Consider the following 24,682-nt stretch of genomic DNA (forward strand, 5'->3'; position numbering starts at 1 on the left):
TTTATTCTGTGTGCTCTGTAATCCTTCCTAATGAACTTTTCCAAATGTCATGCAGAAGGGCAAGGAAAAGAATGATGGTGGGAGAAAACACATCTGGTTTGTCCCCCAAAGGCCGCTCTTCAAGAGGAGCTTGAAAAGATCAAGGTAAATGCCTCCTCGGAACATTGTTTCCACAGGTATTCCAGCACAAGTCTCTAAACACGTTCATCTGGCCCAGTTTCTCCTCTTTCTAACTCTGCAGGGAGCAGCAGTATGCACTCAGGAGCAGGCCAGAGAGGAAAGGAAAGCCCTCCTCTCTGGGGACGGAAAGAGAGGAGGTGCTAACATATGTTCCCACTCGTGTGAAAACCCTCTGAGGGCTCTCCCCAGTGGGTTTACCAGCCTGGGCTCCAATCTGTGTGTCAGAAAATGAAATCGATTGTGACATGAGCTTTTCATCAGAAAACAATCTCTTTTAACCAACTATCCTCTTGGAAAAGTGTCTGTTTTCAAGATCTCTGTTTCATTTCAATTCCCACACTGGAAAATACTATGGAAAATCTACCGTATTGTCCCAATAAGAGAAACAAAATAAAAATTAAATCCTACTTCAATCTGGGCGTGCGGTTGGCTCCACAAATAATTGAAATCTTTGAGAACCTGCTTGGGAGTTAATTTCTTTTCTCCCATCACTGATATTGAACTAAATGAGGGGGTTCTGACTGGCACAAACATTCACAAAACCTAAAGGAGCACATTGCTAAAATAGCATCTGTAATAAAATTAGAGAATAAATTACCAGTAGGAATACCATGAAACATCTACCACTAACTAAGCAGTTTAGTCTATAAGGATGAGAGAAATGGAACTGGCAAGAGTGAAGGCTACTGGAATCTTTTGTAAAAATTAAACTTGGATCCTTGTCAAGGAGAAATTAGTTGGTATAACCACGAAAAGATAGAGTCTAAACCTTTAAGACACAAATCTAGCAAATGGATGAAAGTAACCATTGCTGAGTCAACCCACAAATGAGCCATGTAACCTCTTGGGAGGGACTGATAAGATAACCAAAGTTGATTGTAGAAGTGACCACCAGATGGCAGACTTAAAGTCTAGGTGTGGTTGATAAGTGAAAGATGAGAATATGGCAGCTAGTGAGTTTTTGAAGAGGTCATCATTATTTCCTTCACTGTCATCAAATAGTATTTAAAAAACATCATGAGACAGTATAGTTAATAAGCTCTTGCCACCTTATGGACCAAATTTTAAATGACCCAAGTTAGGAATCTCTTTTGGTTAAGCAAATCCATAGGTATAACTAGAATCTGGGCATCTAATTTGTATTCTAAAGCCTAAGGATCCCTGGAGAGTTGTTTTCTTATCTATTCTTTACTTTTTTTTTTTTTTTCTTTTTTTAGGTTGGGCACAATTCAGTTCATTATAGTAGACTTTCAGAGGCCTGCTGGAGGGCTAGTTGTAAATCTGAGCCAGATTACCAAGATTGGGCAACTTTCCGAAAGCTAACAGGGTAATTCACCATAATGCCAAACCATAGAGCAGTTTCCAGAAGCACAGGCCTTGTTACTTCTTTTCTTCTTTAGAGAACCATAAAGAGTACAGGAAACATACATAGTCCTAAGGCCAGAGGGCCAGGGATGGGGAGAATGAGGGCAGGGGGATTCTTTAAAGGGAAATCAATTGCTCTACCAGAACCCATTTCCACAATTGATATATATATTTTTTTAAAAAATGACTTATTAAGTTGTGAAGAAAAGATACTGGAAATAAAAATGTTGCAAGAAAAGGGCATCTATTCATTAACCAGTTGAGTGTCAGTGGTTGCACCATGAATAATATAGAGAGGAAAGTGAAAGGAGTTTGCCCCTCCTTCAATTGGGTCACTCCTTCCACCAACCAATACCACAAACCCTCCTTATCCTAATGTTAAAATACAGCTCTGCTTCTGCCCCGGTGTGCTGGCACCTGGGGACATCTCACTGCAGAAACTACACTGGGTCAGTTTTCTCCTGACACATCAAACCCATCATTTGAGCCATTGTTTCATCAATGGAAAACCCAGACTCCTCACAACTTACTTGGAAATGTTATTGTTTTCACGGATCTTCACGTGGCAGAGAATGTTGGGCAACTTTTGGGTAACTAGGACTTTGATCTGATCCACAGAGCTACACAGCTTTAGGTAACCCAGATATAATCCAGGAGAGAGACGCTGATGACTCCTTTTGTGATAAGAGAGAATATCCTGTAGGGTGAAAAACAAAACAACACATAAAACACCTTGAAAAGGCAACCTCAAGGGGCACCTGGGTGGCTCAGTTCCTTAAGCGTCCGACCTCGGCTCAGGTCATGATCTCACAGCTCATGAGTTTGAGCCCCACATCGGGCTCTGTGCTGAGAGCTCAGGGCCGGAAGCCTGTTTCAGATTCTCTCTCTCTCTCTCTCTCTCTCTCTCCCTCCCTTCCCCTCTCCCTCTCCCCCCCTCCCTCCCTCTCTTGCAAGAATAAACACACACACACACACACACACACACACACACACACACACATATATATATATATATACTTATTTTAAGAAATGGCAACCTCAAAACCTTTTCCTTTCATAGGTGCACCATGTCATAAATTAAAGGAGCTGTAGCTAAGTTATTAGGATAGAAGCCTTGGATACCACTGTGGATATTGGGGACATATTGGTGGTACAGCCAATCTTACCTTTAGGATTACCTTGGATTATCCTCCAAGTCAGGTAATTAGTCATTAATATAGCCTGCCTGCATGCTATTTCCTTATTTCCTGGGCTGGGCTAGGTGTGTGGGTTGTGATTGGGAACGGGTAACTAGAAAACTAGAATTCCTAATTTCTGTCCTCTCAGGGCTTGTTGTTTAGCAGTAGGAAAACAGAAATTTGCAAGTGTAGAAGCTGACAAAGCAGTACCCGAAGCCTCATTATTTCAGAATAATTGGTATCTAGGAAAAGTCTCTTTTAAATGACACCATTTAAAATAGGACCAAAACTTTATATAGTAAGTAGAAAAACAAAGATTTGGTTGGTTCTTTATCTTGAAAAATGAAACAAAAAGCAATAGCCCCAGATTTATTTATCTTGTATTATTATCACTTAAGTTGTAGTTACAATTATTCATTAATTCATGAGGATGAAGGAAGAATCAAGTATTGATTCTTTTTTTTTTTTTTTGGCTTTATTTTTTAGACTAAATTGTATGATAGCTGAAATGCTATTCCTCATATGTGACTTTCACAGTGTGATAATGAAGAGGGTATTTTTGCAAGAATATTTGAAGTCTTCATATTTTTCCCCCTGGCATTTAAAAAATGTGGATATTCAGGTCATTCTCATAAGTTCCTTTGTTTTGTGTTCTTCAATTGTTAACTGGCCCACCCCTGCTAGATTCTTAATTGTCAACAGCTTTGGCTGTAATTTGATTAGATCTCCACATCATCTTCATCAGCTTCACGAAATTCTGCATCTTTTATAAGATTTTAAGATTCACCTTGTAATAGATTTGCCTTGAATTTGCATTGTATTTTCACATCACTTTATTCCACAGGCAGCAGAGACTGAAGTTTCTGGTGCAACAGCAAGTACGAGCCTGGTTAAGCACAGAAAGATGTTTGAATGCAGTCTTATTTTATATGTGGTCAACTCTCCAGTGAACTATTTTGGTTGTGACTTTTGCTTCCCTATACAACTGCAGGAACTCGGATAATGAACAATTAGAAATATGTATCAGTAGGTAAGACCTTTTTAAGCATTTGGGCAGTGGGGAAACTGAAACACAGGAGTGGTGAGTCAGGGAAGAATTCCTATAGGCTAGAGTTTAGTTTTCTTTTCAAAGGGAGTAAAAAGAAGGAACCAACCTTACCATGAAATGCAGGGAATATTAAAAGGAAGAGAAAACCAAGCATATAAACTTGTGCGGAATTCTATACGGAACAGAGAGGGCTTCTTTGACCTGCAGACTCTGAAGAAGTAATCCCTCCTCCGTAGAATTAACCATCTGCAACATCTAACATACAGTATTGTGTATTTTTTTTTAAATGTTTGTTTATTTTTGAGAGGGAGAGAGACAGAACGTGAGTTGGGGAGGGGCAGAGAGAGAGGGAGACACAGAATCTAAAGTAGGCTCCAGGCTCTGAGCTGTTAGCATAGAGCCTGACACGGGGCTCAAACTCACAAACTGTGAGATCATGACCTGAGCCAAATTCGGATGCTTAACTGACTGAGCCACCTAGGCGCCCCTATACTATTGTGTTATTATCTCCTCTGTATCATCCTTTATCAAACTTATTGAGTTCCAGGCACTGCAGGAGACAGTGGGGTGTCAGGGGAACATCATGTGATCTTTACTTTTGAAGAGGTTGAGAAAAACAGATGAGTAAACAAATGATCACAGTATTCTGAAATCAGTTTAACAATAGAAGCAATGGAGGCATACTGAGGAAGGAGTACTTACATTTTTTCTTCTTTTATGTTCTTTTCTTGAACCAGACTATGAATTTAATGGCAAGGCTATGTTTTTTATTGCTTTGTGTCCTTAGTACTCAGTGCTATTGCTGTATATAATAGATACACAGCACATGGAAGTCAGGACAGTTCCCTAAGCCAGAACATAGGAGAATAGCAGAAGAGGGACAAAATAAGAATGGTCACAATTGGGAGGAAGGCATAACTAGCAGGTACAGAAAAGCAAAGGCTAAGGAACTTTTATGGTATTTGGCAAAAAAAAAAAAAAAAGACTAGAAAATATTGGATTTTTGTGATCAAGAAAGAAGGGATTTTATTAATATCAAGAGATGGATTAGGCAGAACTTTCTGATGTCTTCTATCATATCTCTTTAGAAAAGATCACAGGTAGTTGACTGGAGGAAGTTCAGTCAAAGTGAAATTTTGAGAAACGAACAGGTAATCAGCAATGAGTGAGAGAAGGTAATGAGAGAAGGGAAAAATGGAAGTATTCAGATCAGTAGAATTTGATGATATGCACCCTAGGGATACTTGCTATACAAGCAGATGTGCCCAGCTATAAACCCACAGGTCATTATTTTTGAGAAGTGGCAGAGAAATAGAAAAGTCCCCAAAGACTAGAAAAGGGCAAATATGCCTGTCTTTGAAATAGAAAGGGGGAGAAACACAAGATGACCTCAGTAATTAAAGACCTCCAACTTATTGATCTTTGGGGAAAATGAGAAAGAACCATCAAATAATCAATTTGCAGTCACCCAGGAAATCCTGAGGCACTAAACAGGAGTCCGTGTGGTTTTGTGAAGGGCAAATCATACAGACAACTTTAATTTCTAACAGCAAAAGAACAGGATCCATAGACCAGGGAGAAGTCTCCAGTAATCTGTTTCACTAGATAATCTGGGAAAAGTAGAATCTTGACATTACTTTAATAAGCTGACTCTCTAGGTTGAAGATTTGTGGATGGAGATGGTGTGGGAATGGTAGACATATTGAGTGATGGCCCAGTAGGGACTGGTCCTGAGGGCCCATCTCTTTAGCTTATTTATTGATGTTCCAGACCAAGAAACGAAGAATGTGTGCATCAAAATTGCAGGTCCCAAATTTGTTATGGTTTTGAGTTTCAAGAAAATAGTAATAAAGCTTTGAATGAGCCTATGCATTGGAAAAATAATTAGGGTTGAAACTTAATAAGAAAATGTGCTTGTAAAGACCCAAACCCAAAAGTACAAATATAGGATGTGTATAAGAAGAGTTTTCTCTTACACACATGTGGGGGTGAGCACTAACCACAAATAGAATGAGAGCTAGGAACATACTGTGGTTATGTAAAAACTACCACCATTCTTAGGTGGTGTAATTTACTCTTTCATTCATTGTTTTAAAAGATGATTACTGAGCATCTACTATTGAGCATCTGTTTTCCTGCCTTTACTAGTCATTTATCCTTCATTAGAATGTTTTTAGAGCTTGAGAAATGTATGGGAAGAGAAAGAAATTGTCCCATTTGCATAATTAGAAAGCTTTCTAAACCAAATCAAATGGCTGTGGGCTTGTATATTAGCTGATTTTACTTCTAACTTGTATTTCTAGCCTTTACTTCCATTATAGTCCTTTTGTGTGTCTTATATCCAGCCGAAAGGGATTGCTTTCTCCTCTCTCCAACATGTCCTAATCGCTGTTCTTTGGTTCTTTGTTGGTTCATGAGTTCACTAATCCTACCAACTTTTATTGGGCACCTACTATGTGTCAGGTATCATGCTAGAATATTAATGACATCAGGATGAATAAGATGTGATCCTTCCCTTCATGGAACTCAAATGTCAGTGTGTGAGAAAGGCATGTAGCAAGTTTTTCTAACTCTGTATGATCAGGTTGTATGAGGTCCATTGTGGACCCAAGGGAGGGTTAGATCTCCTTTTCTACCTTCAGCCTCATTTCTTTACCATGCCCTCTATTTAATTTAAATCTCTCTTTGAGTTCTTCCTTCCTCCTTCCTTCTTCTCTCTCCCCCTTGCTTCTTCCCTCTCTTTTTCTCTCCCTCCTCTTCTTCTCCCTCCTTCTCTCCTCCTTCCTCCCTACCCTCTCTCTCTCTCTTTTTTCTCCACCTGGTGAACTTAATTTACCCTTCATGGCTTAGCCAAATGTCACCTCTTCTACAACGCCTTCCCTGATATTTCCAGGGAGAATTAATAGCTGCTTTGTCTGTGCTCCCATAGTACGCTGTTTGTACTGCTATCAGGCTCTGGTTTAATTCTGCCTTGTATTACCTTGATTTGTTTACAAGTCTGTCTCCCTCCCTTGACTGAACTCCTTGAGAGCAGGGACCTTGACTTATTCATTTGTTTTTCCTATAGCACCTAGAAGAGTTCCTGGCACCTAGTTGGTGCTGAAAAAATGTTTATTAAATATGAAGTGAGAGGCCCAGAGGTAGTGGAGTGTGGAGCTGGGCCTCAGGGAGAGAATATGCTGTGCTGGTTCAGTGACCAGGAAGGGTATATCCAACTGCCCTCCATTGACCAGGTGTCCTAAGAGTTTGTTAGAGGAATGACATGCTTTTCCAGTAACCACAGGGCTTTAGTTTTGCACAGGGGATGGAAACTGAATTGACCAGGGACAGCAAAGGTCAGAAAATGGTGGCCCAGGTATTTGTGGGCCCAAGATTATAGGGTTTGCAAAGAATTTAAATTTTCTAAATTATTTCCTAACTTTTAAAAATAAGGATATTTTATCCAAAACTCTAGATTTTTAACTTCTCTTTAAAAATGGGAAAACATTCAACATTGGGACCACTTTTTTCCACTGCAGTTGGCTGTGGCTGAATGGGCTGTTCTTTACATGGCACAAGGGCCCTCCAGATTATTGTAGTCTCTGTTACTTCCACTTGCTCCTTTTTTTAAAATTGAGATTCATCCTTTTAAAGTGCGAGATTCTGTGTTTTTTCCTATGTTCACAAGCTTGTGCTGCTCTCAGCACTACCTAATTCCCGAACATTTTCATCACTCCATCACTTGCATTCATTAGCTGTCATCCCTCCTCCCTCTACCCCTAGAACCACTCATCTACTTTCTGTCTTTGTGGATTTGCATATTCTGGGCATTTCATATAAATGGAATCATACAATATGTGGCATTTTGTGTCTGGCTTCTTTCACTTAGCATGATGTTTGATCTCAAGGTTCATCCACTTTGCAGCAAGGATCAGTACTTCACTCATTTTTATGGTGGAATAATATTCCATTATATGGATATCACTTTTGTTATCCATTCATCAGTCATTACATTTGGTTGTTTCCACTCTTTTTCTGTTATGAACACTGATAAACAAGTTTTTGTGTGAACCTAATTGTTTCTCATGTGCAGCTCAATTGGCTCATTTTCATTCATCTTCCTGATTCCTGTAGTTTTTGATCCCCATGTTAGGGGCTGCTTGGGGGTAGAAAGAGCAGGAATGTACTGGAAAAAAGAAACAACAACAGAAAAGGGCAGAAGAAGTAGTAGGTCCTGGGTATTGCAGGTTTGAGAAGACACAGGGTGACAGGAATGCCGAAGGAGAAGGAGAAGGAAAGCAGAGCTGGGAGGGGCCAGAAGGCAAACTTTAGCACATCCTCTCTAGGATGACACTTTTTTTTTTTTTTTTTTTTTTTTTTTTTGAAGGATACAGAGAAAAGGAGGGGGAGGGCATGTAAAGTGGCTTGGGAAAATGGGAAAGGTACCTGACCAGGTGTCAGAAGATTTGGGCCCTAGTTTCTCCTATGCTGGTTTTTTGCTAATATGACCCTAAGGAATTATTTCCCTGAAATCCATAGCTTCATCTGTGAATGAGACACAATGAAATTACCCACTCAATCTCACTGGGTTTTCATGAAGATCAAATGATATTATAGATGTAACAGAGTGTTATAAACTTGAAAATGTAGTGCAAATGTGAAAGATTAAGCTTCAAAGAAAAGTTCACCTGTGAAGTTTCCAGTTATTAAGGTGACCCTGGAGATCAATGTCTGGGTAACTCAGCACTGAGAGGGTCCTCCCTATTGGAAGTACTCTCACTGCCAATTAGTTTGCTCAGAGGGACTCTAATTTGTCCACAGTAACTCTCTTATCCTTCCCAGACAGGTGTGTGAAGGATTTCTCTCTTTCTTCTAGATATGAGAAAGGCCCATAATGAAGGTCTGGGACTTGAGAGGGTCAAGAATTTGAGAGGGTTAGACCCTGGAGTTTCCCTGGGGCCCTAGGGATTAGTAGATTAGTTATAGACCCAGAGTTTCTTAAAGCCCTTACCTGTTTTGAAAACCGCATTGCAGACCATACAGTTTTTATACAACTTTTCCTTAGTTCTTATGAAAGGTAGAGGTGGTGGTGCAATGCCCCAGCGGATGATTGAGCCAGTACCAGGGTCTTATGGGAAGGTAGGGATGGGAGGAGATGGCCTAGATACCTCCCGAGGAGGCCTAGAATTGTTTGTATTTTTCCAAGTAGAGAAATAATAACAATCACTAACGTTTATTGAGTGCTCACTTTGTGCCACTCTCTAATGCTTTACATATTAACTCATTTAATCTTCCTTGGAACCCTATGAAGTAGGGTTTCTTGCTGAAGGAAGAAGGGGAGGAAACACAAGAGGTCAGAAATGAAGTATCTTGCCTTAGTCACATCACTAGACAAGGTGGAGTCAGGAAGCACACCCTGGTGTGCTATATTCCAAACTGGTGCCTCAATATGTGTTGTGATCTAACAGAAAGAAGCCCCAAGCCTAGTGGTCATCACTCAACTGACCATGAGAAAAGAGAGTGGTTTGTGGCCCAGAATTGTGGGAAGTACCCCGCCTGCTTTGGGCAAACACCAAGACTTGTCACTACTTTCATGTTGAGTTGCTGGGGCCAACTCCTGACATAATTAAAGTCCAGGAGTGACTGGATACCAGCCCTAGTAGTTTTATCCCCTATTTCCTCTGTAGTGTAAGACCTGATTGGGAAGGAGGGGAGAGAGAAGAAGTAGGAGGAGGAGGAGGAGAGTGGGGGTGGGTGGGAATGACATCAAGCAGAAATGTGCCAGTCAGCGGGGGTAAATTTTCCACTTGGATCTGTGTGGAAACCTGATCTTGCCTCTATTTTTGGTCTCCTTTTCTAACAACCTTTTGCCAGATTGGAATTTTTCTGCACCTGTAACACATTTTTAATGTAATAAGTCTAGGAGAAACCAGGTATTATATCATGCTGGGGCCTGTGCTGTGTTTCTAGGAGCAAAGGTAGCCCAGACCCCAGTTTATCCCTATAGGGGATTAGTGTATTAGTCACCCTGTAAAAGCTCAATTTATTGTGATTTTTTTAAATGTTTCTTTTAGCACTTGCTTATAAAGGGTGAAGAGGGGAGCCACGAATAGTGTCTATGTTCCCTGCCCCCACCTCCTACATACACACCCACACCCACACCCACACCCACACACACACACATACACACACACACGCATGCACACACACACACCCTCTATCAATTTCATATGAACCCAAATTCCATAAAATCAAAGCCAGAGGTATTGGCTTTGACCAATTAGCTTACCTTTGCTACACTGGACTCCATTCTGGTTTGGGTTAGTGCAAGGAATGGAGAGGTGAGATTATTCTATCAACCACTCCTCAGTGGGGAACTAAAGTAAGTTAGTGGGCTGGTGGCTTAGTTTTTTAGGGTGATCATGAACGGCTACTGGCATCAAGGGTTGGGTTTGGCTTGTTTATGTGGGACTGAGCCCTTTCTTTCCCATTACTCTGGACTGGCTGTCTTGTGGATATATGCCAGACCTCAATTTAAGGTAGGTGTTTCTGCCAGCTTGTCTGCCTAACTGGAGAGTACTATCAAACTCATCCCCATGACTGGGTTTAAAAAAGGAAAGGAAAGGGAAGGAAGAAGGGAAGGAAGGAAAGGAAGGAAGGAGGGAAGGGAAACAGCGTGAAGCCCATGCTCACGTAAGAACACCTGAGGAGTGTGGTGGTGTGGAGAGAGTGCTGGACTCAGGGGCAGAAGATGTACTTTGTATCCCAGTTATGCCATGCAGCCTGAGTCTTGGTCAGAGCTGCCTGAATTTTGCATTTTGGTGGCTATTCAGTTCTCAGGTGAATCTTTCATCCTTTATTTGATCTCCAATCCCTCATGACTAAAATCCTAACTCCTGCCCCAGGATGTGGCAGAATGTAGCAGAAAGAAGCCTGATTCCAGCCAGAAGATCTGAGTTTAAGTTTCAGTCCTGACACTTTCTAGCTGTATGCCCAGGAGCAAACCCAAGTTTTGTGGGGACTAAAGCGAATACAATTTTCCGTGCCTTCTTTAACGAGAAGAATACAAAACTGTGGATATGAAGTTGTTAGGATCCCTGCCAGGAAGGAAGAAGGGAAGGAAGGAAAGGAAGGAAGGAGGGAAGGGAAACAGCGTGAAGCCCATGCTCACGTAAGAACACCTGAGGAGTGTGGTGGTGCGGATAGGGGCTAATGCAAGTGAAGAGCTGAATATGCTGAGGCTACATTAGCTTCACTAGACCTGCCTCTCTGTGTGGTCGTTATGTCATAGAATCTCTTTGAGCCTCGGTTATTTCATTCCTAAAATGGATTTAATCATGCCTGCCTGACCCAGAGGAATATTAGAAGGAACACACAAGTAAGTGTGTGTAAGAGTGTTTTTGTTCATAGTGTTTTATACACACACACACACACACACACACGGTCTAGCAATGTATTATTATTATAGTCCCTTTAGGTGTTAATGTTTTGATTATATTACCTGTAGACCCCTACTCAAACATTTGTCTCAATGTTTCTCATTGGCTTATTGGTCAGGGCCATTTTCAGGGTGCTCACTGCACTTGTATTGCGTGGCCAATTACGTATCTGGAGAGTGATAAATAAAAAATAAGCTTCTGAACCTTTCCTGTGTGTGGAATACAAACAGTGAAATGCCTTTGGACCCTCTCTAGTCCATCACTGCATTTGTAAATGGGTCTTAGTACATTTCACTAACCCCTCAATAAATGTGTTTGAACTTTAAATATACAGTATTAGAAAACTGAAAGACTGCATACCTGGATGGTTATCAGTAAAATATCTAAGGCTGTAGGCTCCTCAGGTGTTGACAAAGACTTCCTCTGGCTTTGTAGTTTTGAGATTTGCATCCATTTGCCATTAAAAAATGAATAGAGTGTCTCCACTTCTCTGATGGTGACTATGAGGATGTTTCCATGCCGGTCTTTAATGGGCTCATAGTAAACTCTTCCCAAGTTGTGTGTTCCAAGTAAATTCTAGAAACAAATAGACTTCTTGTAGTTTGGATGATATTGTGCAAACAAAGCAACATAATTGGAACAAAAGACACTGAATATCAATTATCTGATGTTTCTGAGAAGTTTTTTTTTTTAAAGCAAACTTAAAACTGGAATATGTGGCACCATAGAAAATGTACTTAACAGAAGCTCCAAGAAAATCTCTTCACCATAAGCTTGCAAAGATTATAGCAAGAGGTACAAAAATGATGTTTTTTTAAGCAAATTCAGTATCTGTAAATATCTCTTACCCACATAGACACACCAGCACATAGACCTCAGTTACCAGCACTTGAAGAGAATCCCAGATGTTTTAAAGAAAAATGCCTGATATTTCAAGTATGCCACTTGTGGAGTTTTCAAGAGATCTACAGTAAGCTGGTATGAAGTGGGGTTGTTTAAAATGAAGAAGTGAATTGACAATGTAGTACATTGTACAGGTCTCCAAATGACTGAACATTCCTTTCAAGATACTTTAATTGGGAGATTGGCCTGGTTTGACTTATCTGCATTTCAGGGGGTTCTATGTATTTAAAATTACGTTAAAATTGTTTGTAAGCTAGATCACCTGAGGCAGACAATACTTTTAGAAAGGTAGGAAAATAAAGATGCTGCATCAAATGTGGAGGGACCCAGGAAGATGTTACTAAAATAAACAGTTTTAAAAATATGCAGGGTTTGAAGATTTCTAACCTAGAATGTTGGATGAGGAGGATAAAATATCCTTTTATTTTGAATATCTGTGATTTTTCCAAAGTATAAATAAAAGATCTCAGAGCTCCTAGCTGTTATTTGCAAGCTCAGATAAATGCTGATGACCTGTTTGCAGGAGAGCCAAAGTAGAACTGGAACTTATAAAAGTGACACAGATGACCTAAAAATGAATGAGCCAGCGGGTCAATATCTACAGATATGAAAACACTGGAATGATCCTTCCAGGTAGAGACTGTGTCTTATGTCTTTTATTTTTCCTCATTAGAACTGGGCATATAAGTAAGCAATTTCATAAATAATTATTGACACATAAAAATTCATTTGGTGGGATCATTATTTTTAAAACAACCTGGTCAGTCAGATTATTCCTTTCAAATTATTGGCTTCTAAATCATAGAGAAGTAATTGGGTAAGGCTTTCAATCCTGTCCTCTGTAGTATTACAGTTTTATATATAGGCAGCTTGCTGCAAAGTAATACTGGTAAATAAACTAGTAAACTGGCTGTCACAAAAAAGAAGTCCTGATTTATAGCATATGCCAATTTCTGTGGTGTAAATGCTCCCACTGATGCTGGCCAATTTAAAGCTTCCAAGAGTTTGACAATAGGTTTTCAAAATTCCTGAATCTTTAACAGTTGGCTGTCCTGAGCCAGTACAAGTTGGCTCCAGCAAGCTACTGCTGCTGAGCCTTCAGTTACACGGGTGTTAGGTTTCAGGGCAGCCTGCTGTTCATTAACTCTCAGACTCCTGAAGAATTATTTACCCTCTTGGCCCTGAGTTTCATCATCTAAAATTAGGAGTCACCCCTTATGCTAATCCTTACCTTACGGAGTGTCTGGGGGATTAAGTCAAACAATGCCTGACAAAGTATTTTGCAAACTCCCAAGCTTCATACAAGTTAGGGTATGGGCTTTCTTTACTCCTCTAATTGGAATCTCACCCTGACTTATACTTACTCATTTTCAAGACTCCACTAAGGTTTTATTTTTTCTGGGAGAACTTTCCCAAATCTCTCAGAATTTACGATCCCTTCTTTTGTCTCCTATTGCTTCCCATACAAACTTATGTCTTAGCGTGACTCTAGCTTTCCTGCTTTCCTGCATATTGACGTACATGTCATGAAATAATGGTTGTTTCATTTGTATGTCTCTGGGTTCCTTGCACAGTTCCTGCCACATAGTAATAGCTCGATAACTCTTTGTTGAATGAATTAACATTTTATCATTAGGATATTGGAAAATATCGTTTATTTTGGACCATAGCTGGTGGGGATTCATTGATTGAGGGAGTTATTTCATTTAAGCAGAGTTATCACCAGTGTTTCACCATCAGCTTTGGATATGCTGACCAATAGTTTGAATAAGAAAGCACTAAAAGTCTTTCTGAAATTCTTTATTGACATCAAATTGGGTTGGATGGCTAGCTGGGGAGAGCCCAATTTCAAAGCAGAATATCCTTGTGAAAATAAATAAATCTGTGTTCCACAAGGGCAAATTTGGGATTCTTTAGGACCTAAAGGAAAACCAAATCATCTTAATACCTTTGATGCTATGCAGTCAAGATTGGGAGATCTGGGAACCCTGAGATTCCTACAAGTTAACGAGGAATAAAAACCACCTGATGGCTCATAGGAATGCATCTAGGTTATAACCAGAACAAATTACAGGACTATCAGTAAGCCTTAGACAGATGCATACTATTTAGAGAACTTTATTCAGCTTGGGGTGACATGGGAAGTTGAAGGAAATCCAGAGTAGAGATACGAAGGCCTGGAAAAGGAGAGTAAAATTATGGGGAAAGCTTTATCCCCCTCCTTGAAAAATGAAAAAGACATGGTATTCATAAGTTGTTACCTGGCTTTTACTCACTAGTACTCATTTCTAAAGGCTACGGAGGAAGAAAGTTTAATGTAACCCAATCTATAGTGTCAGATGATTACTGTATTTTGAGGATAAGTAGTTTGGATACCCCTCAATGTAAGAGCAATGTAAACTTCTGCCTCTTGGGGACTCTGTCATTTTCCTAAGGGTGGGAAAAACAGTGTGGGGTCTTGGCCACTTACAGGTCTTCTCATCTTTTTTTTTTTTTTTTTTTTTTTTTTTTTAATCCAAATGCTGACAGATAATTGTCTTTCCTCCTGCTTAGGTAATATTAATCAGTTAATTACTTTACTTCCTTTCAAATAAAATCTAAGACCCCTTCTCCTAAATAGGCTCCAAATGATACAGAATAGACTACTTTTTCTTTTTAAACTATAATGTGGATAATTTCTTCTATTTAAACTTTTTGCCTGCTTTTTGTAAATGAACACATAATAAGATGATGAAGTATTGGAAAGAATGTAGGCTTTAGAGTTATACAGATCTGGATTTGTATCCAGACTCTGCTACTTCCTATTAGTGCAACCTTAGGCAAGTTATTTAACCCTTCTAGGGCTCAGTTTTACCATCTGTCAAATGAATATCAATAATACTACATTCTTGGGCCACCTGCATGGCTCAGTTGGTTAAGTGTCCGATTCTTGGGTTCGGCTCAGGTCATGGTCTCACAGTTTTGTGAGTTTGAGCCCCGTGTTGGACTCTGAACTGGAGCTTGCTTGATTCTCTCTCTCTCCCTCTCTCTCTGCTCCTCCCCAACTCACACTGTCTCTGTCTCTCTCAACTAAATAAATAAACTTTAAAAATATACTACATTCTCATTAGGGTGTGGTATAGATTAAATGAGATATAGTTTGTAAAGCACTTATCACAGTGGCTGGCATGTATTCTGTGAAATAAATGAAAGTTGTTGTTTCATGATTATTGCCTATTATGTATTAAAGGACTTCACTATAGGGAAGAAATTGGAACACAAGGCACCTGGTGCACAGTGTTTGGTATGCCCTGAGATAAAGGTATGTCAGTATGCTGTGGAAATAGGAGGGAAGGGAAGATGGCAATGAAGGCCTTTGTGTGCCGTGATAAAATGTCTGAACCACTCTTGAAAGAGTATGAGTCAGGCCAGAATCTTTTATTGGCTACCCTGGCAGAAGTGTGGAGGATGGATCGGAGAGTATTAACACTGGAAGCTGGAGCATAGCTTTGGAGGCTTTTGATATAACTGGAGTAATCAGGCAGTGGCTGTGATGCTGGAAAGGGGAGGACGGCACAGTGAAATAAACCAGAGGTAGGATCACAGGATTTATGTATGGCTGATGCCAATCAAGCTGTTTTTTAAAAGTTTCTATTTATTTTTTTGAGAGATAGTGTGAGCAGGGAAGGCGCAGAGAGAGGGAAGGGGCAGAGAGAGAGAGAGGCAGAGAGAGAATCCCAAGCAGGCTTCGCACTCTTAGAGCAGAGCCCAACATGGGGCTCGAATTCATGAACCACAAGACCCATGACCTGAATGGAGAGTAAGAGTCGGACGCTTAACCAGTTTAGCCCCCCAGGTGCCCCACACTTTTTTACTTTCCTCATAACATTGTAAAAAATGTTAGATTAGCAAAGAGACCTAAAATATTAAGTAGCAGTTTCCCACATTCAGTTTTCTTCCTCTTCTGAAATGTTTCTCTGCCTTGTTACTCCCTCCCCACTGCCTAAAAATAAAAAGTGATTTCACTATTTTCAGACACTTTCATCCTAAAGATCAGCAAAGAGTTTGGGCAATAGGTCCTACAAAAAGAAAAAATAAAAAAGATGACAGTGACCCCAGTTGAATACCAGGCAAATAGAAATGTGAAGAGAAGGGAATGCATAGCAGTATAGCAGTGCTCTGGCCTTCTGGCCTTTGATGGGTGCTGTAAAGGGTAACTATTTACTGAGTACTATTTACTGGTCACTATGCAGGGCTGGTGAATTATTCAGGTGGTAACTATGGCATGAGGTACGTTTCTGTGATTTCCCTTTTCTTTCTGGTAAAATAGAATACCCCCAAGTGTGATCTTTGGAGTCCAGGGGTTGGAGAGACAAATACATTTATTTATCCAACCAGCACTTTTGTAATAGGAGGGATGAAAGAGAAAGTGGGGTTAATGCAAGGAGGCTTTTCAACTTGCTGGTAGGAAAAGAATTCCCATTTATTTTTTTCTTAATGAATTATACAGTGAAATCATCACCTGATATGGGGATGGAGATTACAGGGAAGGGATAGGGATGCAAGAGAAAGCAGGTTTTTAAATAGTTGCCTTATAGTTGGTGAAAGTGAAATTAGTAGAGAAACAGAATATGATCACTAGTTATATGTGAGAATTGCAGCCATGAATTTAATTAAAAAACCAGTCAGCCCCCCCTTTTTAAATTTATTAAAATATTTTTTAAATGTTTATTTTTGAGAGAGAGAGCGCACAAGTGGGTGAGGGGCAGAGAGAGAGGAAGACAAAGCATCAGAAGCAGGCCCCAGGCTCTGAGCTGTCAGCACAGAGCCCGACGCGGGGCTCAAACTCACAAACCGTGAGATCATGACCTGAGCTGAAGTCGGATGCTCAACCGACTGAGCCACCCAGGCGTCCCTCAGTCAGCCCCCTTTTATGGTGACTTTTATGCAGCAATGTGCAAGTACTCCAGTGTAGGCTTGTTGGATTCATCCAGGCTTGGATTTTTCCAAATAAATAATACGGGGGAGACAGTGGCCAGAAATTTAGAGTATTTTCAAGGGAATAATTAGGATGGGCCAAGGAATCTAAGCTGGACAAAACAGGAAATTATATCAGAAGGGGGTTGATGAATTATAAAATATATATATCGGGGGGCCAGGGAAATCCAAGAGCCATTTCAATGAGACTAATTGAGTAGGGGCACACTGGTCATCATGGCTTCTCTCTAGCCCTTCAGCATCTAGCTGCATTGGCTATGACAGCTATACCCTTCTCATGTTACTGATACCAGATGAATGTGTTCTAGGAATGAAGAACCCTATTTGAAAAGTTGTTCAGTCTGTGATCCAAGCATGTCTGGGCTATATGGTGGGTTAATAGAGAGTCCATTGAGGTGTCTGAATCTCCTGAGAAAGAACTTGACTGATACCAAGGACACTCCTGGGAATGAACTTTATCCTAAGAAAAGAACAGTTTCAGGTACAGCGGCTTGTTCTAACTCAAGCTGGTCAGTGATGAAAGGAAGGTGAGCTTTTTTTAAAAAAGGTCTTGGGGCGCCTGGGTGGCTCAGCTGGTTAAGCACCCAACTTTGGGTCAGGTCATGATCTCGCGGTCCGTGAGTTCGAGCCCTGCATCGGGCCCTGTGCTGACAGCTCAGAGCCTAGAGCCTGTTTTGGATTCTGTGTCTCCCTCTCTCTCTGACCCTCCCCTGTTCATGCTCTGTCTTTCTCTGTCTCAAAAATAAACGTTTTTTTCTTTTTTAAGTCTTTATTATTATTTTTTAATGTTTATTTATTTTTGAGAGAGAGATACAGGGTGTGAGTGGGGGTGGGGCAGAGACAGACACAGAATCCGAAGCAGGCCCCAGGCTTCACACTGTCAGCACAGAGCCTGATGTGAGCTTGAACTCACGAACTGAGAGATCATGACCTGAGCTGAAGTCGGACACTTAACCAACTGAGCCACTCAGGTGCCCCAGGAGGGGGAGCTTTGAATTCGGTACAGTCATCATGGCCCAGCTCCAAGAACTTCCCCTTGGGTTGAAGAAGATTTTGAAGTTAAGAGTGTGTTGAAGTTGAGAACACTGCTAAAATCTCTGAGGCTGCTGAACACACAAGATAATAACCTGCCTCTGCAGTGGAGTATAGCACAGAAAGAGTAAGAGTTGCCTTTCAGAATTATAATAGCAACACAGTAATTATTACTATTTCAGGTGGTTGAATTGTTAGTATTGTGTGGGTCAAGAAATGAAGTTCCTGTAATTGCTGGTGGGGGTGGAGCCACAGAAATATTTTTTTGTTGTTATGATCCTATTTTTATGCCTTGGCCAGTATGGCCTGGCCAAACACAGCTTACATAGATTCCTGTTATGTGTATTTCTGGGGTTTATGTAACTGACAGTTTTGTAGGGAAATACCGATCACTGCTAAAGGCTCAGTGATCTCTTAAAGACTCCAATTCCATGTAGCTAAGAACCACAAATTCAGCTAATACCAGAAGACAATGAAAGGAAATCCCAGAAGACCTTGGTTAAAATTCAGTGTAATTTCTAGGAGAGGCTCTGTAGCCTACAAATAATTCTTGCAGGGCTTGGGGACCTGGTCTGATTGGGTTAATAATATGGAAGGATGAATAAATTCAGAATTAAAGTTAAGCTTCTAAGAGTTTTCTTTCTTCTTCTTTTTTTTTTTAAAGTAAGCAAAAATGTATGCAAATTCCTGTGCTTTAACAGAAGATCAAGCCAAGAAACTCCTCAAAATATCTTTTGGTCTCTTTTTCCATCTCTATGCACTAACAGAGCAGCAAGCGTTTGTCAGGTGATCCAGTCAAACTCCTCTTATTTTGCAAGTGATAAAACTGGGGCCCAGAAAGGAGAAATGATTAATATCAAACCCAGAAGTCAAGTCTCACATCTTGTTTAGGGGGGTCACTCCTAGACTCTTCAGGAGAGACCCTTGCCCCTCGTCCAGAAAATTGCCAAAGGCACAGATTCCCTACATGAGCTGAGTGCATCTCAGACTGCCTCAGAAGCCTTCATATGCTTAGGGATCTGGAGGAGAAAGGAGCCCATCCTTTTCCTTTCCAGGTGGGCCTGGTAACTGAACTGGTCGAGTTTTTCTAAGATTTCCTTGCAATATGAGTTGAAACCTGGCCTCTCACCTGTAGCTGGGCTGTTGCTGCGAGCATCTTCTGCCGAGCTTGCAGCACTGTGGATGAGGACATGGAGATGGGTACGCTTTGCCTCAACCACCTTATATCTTCCCACATACAAGACAGCTGCAAAAGAAGTCACGAGGTCATATCATCATCCAAGCCAGTACATGATTTAGGTTGTGGCATCAAAGCAAAAAGCAGGGAAAAGGAAACCTGACCCCTGGTGTTTGTTCTGCAGTCCATTTTCAGATACATGCAAAACAACTTTTTGATCTCTGTCCAATTGGAAAAAGATCTGAATGTTAATGAAATAGTCAGATCCACAATTTAGTCTTTGCCAAATGATCCTATAACTCAGAATAGTGGAGACACAGTCTGACAGAATGCAAGCTTCTTTGCTTTGAAAATGTAATGTAGATGCTACTTTGGCATTTTTTATGGCACAGGGCATATCAGGGCAGAAAGAAGACCTTTGAGACAATTTCCTCCCACCCCAATACTTTGATCACTGGAGACTCCCCAACAAAGTTTTCAGAGATTTATGCACAGAAACATTGGTGCAAAATGAAGTCAGAACTCAGTATACCTTTGTGAACCACAGAAAATCCTGTGTAATGGAACTGGTGTGAGAGTCATCAATTTCAACAATCGGTATTTGATCTTCATTGGTGACTAACATATTGTCTTTGTAATAAAATATAACAGCTATGTAGAGTCCTCTAAAAAGAAAAAGCAAAATAAAAAAATTGTCTTCAAGAGTCTCCTCTACCAAGCTTGAATCATGGAAACATATATTTTTGCATGTGATAAAAGATCATTTAATATAACTATGAGCACAGTCTTGCTAGGTATGACATGGTCACAGACTAGTACTCACAGAAGTTGCTATCTTGCCCACATTCTCAGGAGAAAGTGAATCTCCTACTTTTCATAACAAAAAGGAAGTTTCTACCGAGTTTATACTTAGAACCCAAACCAGCTGATTCCTGAGAAGTTAAGACTTCCTGGAAAACCTGCATAGGACCCACCGTTTTAAGGTCTTCACAAACTTATTTGAGGAATGGAATAGGTGTTTCAGGCTCCTTGAGACTGACTGCTTGCGGCCTGTGGTTTGTAATTTTGAAGTTTCTGAAACACCGAAAAAAAAAAAAAAAGAGTATAAACTCCATTGGCAGAGTAATAACACTCCCAGTATCTTCTTCCCTCCGTCCTGCCTTCCTCTCCCCTGTCCCCTCAGTGTTGCTTATCCTCAGTTTCATGTGGATCCAACTCATTCATTCTTACAAAAAGCTTTTATATCTTGAGTTGCTAGTGGTTAACTCAATTAATGATCAGCTCCTCAAAAATGTTGGAGATGAGTAACATTTATAACTCGAGGGGGACCCCTTCGGCATTTTGCTTATATTTTCCTGATGAGCAATTGATTATAATGTGGGATAAAAAGAAATGGAGTCAAACCCTTTGCCTCCTCCCATTGCCTTTAATATCCACACGTTTTCTCAATGCTGGCAAAGCTCTTCTTATTAGTTCACACATTTCATTACATTTTTTTTTCACTGTAAAATTAATACAAAAAGTTTGGAGAGTAGATAAAAAGAACAAAACTCTACCCATATCATGTTGCCATTTTAGTACAACCACTGCTAGCATTCTGGGGCAATCAATCTTCCCCAGTGTATATATGTTGGCTCACACTACTAGTTGTAGGCATAGGTTATGATTATCATCAGTACTATTCAGAAGAAGAAACAGAGACTAAGAGGTTAAAATAGATTGCCCAAGATAAAAGAGCCAGTGCCGAGAAAAACTGAGATGTTAATTTACTGAACAAATATTTGTTAGTACCCTACTACATACAGGGCTCTGTGGCTACATTTGGTGAGCAAATCATCCATTGCTGCTTCTGGTCACCCTTCTACTTAGAACCTGGAGATTTCACTGATAAAACTTGCAGACTTCTCCTAGTAGTCTTTACAAATAGTACTGCGTGGAGCTGAGCAAAAAGATCACTGATTTCAGTCCTCGTGTTCTGTGTAATGGAGGGAAGCTGAGGTTGTTGGGGTCATCACCAAACTTCTGACAGACATGTCACTGGGGTAAGAATATCATCTATATCACTGCTGTTAGGCATGGAAACCTGGGTGGATGGCCCACGGCTGAGGCCCAGCGTGGCTCTGCTTATGATCCTATAGGAACAGCTGGGAATAAGTGGACTGACAAACATTCATGCCAGCTTCAAGCTAGTGCTGGTAATGGTTATTCCTGGCAGAACAAAGCAAAACATTTTTTTTTTTTTCTGACTTAAACATGAATTTGGCTGGTCATACCGTGCTTGAAAATGCTGCTGCTGGGACTTCCGGTTATAGGCAGCATATTGAACATACTCATCACATGCTACTCTCTCCTAAAATCTCACTAAAACCAGAGTAAAGAGATTAAAAAATAAAAAGGAAACTCCATAAATCTATAGAGACAAAGAGATGGAAAAGGAAACAAAAGCAAGTGAACTTGGTAGCTGGAAAGCAGATGGACAGATGGATTTAGCAGACTTGAGAAAGATGAGTCCTAAGCCAGCAGTGGAGGAGGCTGAGAAGTAACCTGATTCACCCCTTGGGCACCACATACTGCTGGAAGTTGGGGATAAGTGTGGAGCTAAAATCAGAGGGATTTGTTGAAGTCTGTTTAAAAAGGAGTTGGACTTCTAGATCTCCTCTAATCTGCATAGCTGGACAAATACCCCTTCCCCACTCTAGAAAAAAGCTCTAGTGGCTTATTCTCTGAAAAGCATAAAATTTGGTTTCTAGAGTGGGAGACATGGGGTACAGTTAAAAATGGGGGTGGGAGAATAGTACTGTATCCAAAACAAGTGATTAAATGAACATTTCCATACAGATGATTTTCCCATTGGGCTCTCAGAACCCTGGTGTTCAAACTTACACCCTCCTGGAAGGACACTGGAGGAAACTTTCTGGAGACTCTGACCAGACTAAGAGAATCCACTTAAAGCTTCCGACATTGCTTTCAATGGTTTCCTAAAGAAAAGCCCATGCCAGGCACCTGGGTGGCTCAGTCGGCTAAGCGTCTGACTTCGGCTCAGGTCACGATCTTGCGGTTTTTGAGTTCAAGCCCTGCGTCAGGCTCTGTGCTGACAGCTTGGAGCCTGGAGCCTGCTTCGGGTTCTGTGTCTCCCCCTCTCTCTCTGCCACTCCACCACTCGCTCTCTCTCTCTCTCTCTCTCTCTCAAAAAAAATAAACATTAAATAAAAAACTTTTTAAAAAAGGCCATGCCAGATCACTCTACAGTGAAGCCTATAAATAAAGAACTTTATCCATGTACTCAGAGCTTCCTAACAGCTACTGAGCTCTCTTCTCTTAAATCTCAGTAAACATCCAAGGATCACCAGGCAGTTGTGAAAAGCATCTAACAGGAAAAACAGAGGCCCAAACCAAAGAAATAAAAGGGCAATTCAGAGGAGAGACTATGCTGAGAGAAGAAAATACAAAATGAAACAAAGCCTATTATTAATAGCCTTAAAGATAAGCAGAGGCATTGCAGCCTTATAAAAAGGATAGAAGTTTCTAAGAGAAACATTCAGAGAATAAAAGAGAGCACTGGAAATTAAAAACATACTATCAAAAACTGAAAAACCCAATGGAAGGCTTAGAAAATGAGGTTGCAGAAATCTCTGAGAAAGAGCAAAAGGCCATGGGGATGGAAAAGTAAAAGAGAAAAAGAAATATTAACAGGATAACCTAGAAGGTTCAACACCAGACTAAGAGTTCTAGTAGGAGGGAGCAGAGAAAAAAGAGGGGGAGAAATAATTAAGAATAGGCCCCATAATTGAAGGGGGTAACTTTCCACATTGAAAGGGCCAGCCCAACAGACTACAATACATCCACACTAAGGTATTTTTTATATTTTTATATTATTTTTTTATATTATTAAATATATTAAGAGGATGAGGGGTAGCAATTGTAATGTGCAATTAAGAGCAGGGAGGGAACAAAAAGAGAAATCATCCTTAGGTAATGCCTCAACTAAAAAAAAAAAAATCAAGAAGTAGCATATAAACATGTGATATGGAGACATGAAGAAAACATAAAAACAGATTTTAGGGTACTGAAGATAAAAAGAAATTTAAAACCTTCCAGAGAAGAAAAACAACAACATCGGTACCCTATAAAACCTCTGGAGTCAGAATGACATCAGACTTCTCAGCACTGAAAGCTAGAAAAGAACAAAGCAACACCTTCAAAACCTGAAAGAAAATTATTTCAACCAACAATTCTATCCTTGGGGCCCCTGGGTGGCTCAGTCGGTTGAGCGTCCAACTTCGGCTCAACTCCCGGTTCATGGGTTTGAGCCCCCGGAATCGGGGTCTGTGCTGACAGCTCAGAGCCTGGAGCCTGCTTCGGATGCTGTGTGTCCCTCTCTCTGTCCCTCCCCCACTGGTGCTCTGTCTGTCTCTGTCTCTCAAAAATAAATGAACGTTAAAAAAAAAAAATAAAAGAATTCTATCCTTAAGTGAGTGGTAAGTAGAACAAATGCATTTTTAGACATGGAGTGTATCTAAAATTTAGTTCCCAAGAATCCTCTCAGGAAATGACTAGAGTAAGGGCTCCACCAAAATGAAGGGCTAAGAAAAAGTTAAGACCTGGGATACAGAAAGAAGCAATCCAGTATTGGAGGGTGGCCAAAAGACTCCTCAATATGGTGGTGAAAGGACATCCCAGGGTGCCAGCTGTGCACTGGACACAGGCAGCCAGCAACCAGTCTAGATTGGAGCAGTTCAGAGGGCTCTAGGAGAGGTTTCTTTAAGAAGATGTAGTTGAAACAGTACTAATATATTTGATTGTATTGAGAGAAAATTGATACAACTGGAGAAAAGCTTGGGGATTAACTAGTTGTGACCACATAGAAAAACAAGCAAACATACAATGAAAGATGACTCTTTTAACGACAGGGAAAACAAAAAGTTATCCAGGAAAGGGAAACAGTCATTGAATTAAGTGATCGTTATAATGTGAGCAATAAATACTGATCTTACTAAAATTACAATAGAAATATATTAGGAGGATGAAGGGTAGGAGGATGAATATGTATGTAAGGGGGGGGGGAAGGAAAAAAATCATCTTCGTGAGCTAATGCCTCAAATTAAAAACACATCAAGAATCAGCAATGTAAATGTTACTTAGAGATATGAAGAAAATATCAAAAGAACTGGCTAAAAGAATGGAGTCTTTGGGAAATAAAAAATGGAGAATGGGAGGAATTGCTTTTTTTTTAAGTAATAAAGCTCAAGTGCTTTACTTACTTAAAGTCATTCAATCCTTAAACAGTGGCTGGCAAGTATGTATAATTCTTACTGCATTTTACAGGTGAGCAAAAATGAGGTTTAGAGAGGTTAGGTAACTTGCTCAAGGTCACACAGCTAGTAAATGTCTAGTCTGAATTTGA

General features: G+C 40.3%; 1 protein-coding gene and 1 long non-coding RNA gene across 4 annotated transcripts in view; one reads left to right on the top strand and one right to left on the bottom strand.

The window, feature by feature from the left end:
* ANKFN1 (ankyrin repeat and fibronectin type III domain containing 1) overlaps positions 1-24,682 on the bottom strand; it is a 297,332-nt gene that overhangs the window by 34,269 nt on the left and 238,381 nt on the right. Inside the window, exons 11-15 of the mRNA XM_042966568.1 lie at positions 20,253-20,352; positions 19,811-19,943; positions 19,231-19,347; positions 11,550-11,765; positions 2,076-2,242 (exon numbers count right to left, since the gene is read on the bottom strand). Of these exons, the coding sequence (XP_042822502.1) occupies positions 2,076-2,242; positions 11,550-11,765; positions 19,231-19,347; positions 19,811-19,943; positions 20,253-20,352 (733 nt within the window). The remainder of the gene's footprint in view (positions 1-2,075; positions 2,243-11,549; positions 11,766-19,230; positions 19,348-19,810; positions 19,944-20,252; positions 20,353-24,682) is intronic.
* LOC122233569 lies at positions 59-12,676 on the top strand. Of its 3 annotated transcripts, XR_006211189.1 has the most exons (5): positions 2,120-2,179; positions 2,606-2,745; positions 3,568-3,753; positions 12,046-12,167; positions 12,616-12,676. It is a non-coding gene; the product is annotated as an uncharacterized LOC122233569 (long non-coding RNA). The 3 variants fall into 3 exon arrangements; XR_006211187.1 differs by lacking the exons at positions 2,120-2,179; positions 12,616-12,676 and adding an exon at positions 59-144 and having other exon boundaries at positions 12,046-12,416; XR_006211188.1 differs by lacking the exon at positions 12,616-12,676 and having other exon boundaries at positions 12,046-12,416.

Source organism: Panthera tigris, chromosome E1 (genome assembly GCF_018350195.1).
Source record: "Panthera tigris isolate Pti1 chromosome E1, P.tigris_Pti1_mat1.1, whole genome shotgun sequence".
In the NCBI taxonomy this organism is placed as follows: domain Eukaryota; kingdom Metazoa; phylum Chordata; class Mammalia; order Carnivora; family Felidae; genus Panthera; species Panthera tigris.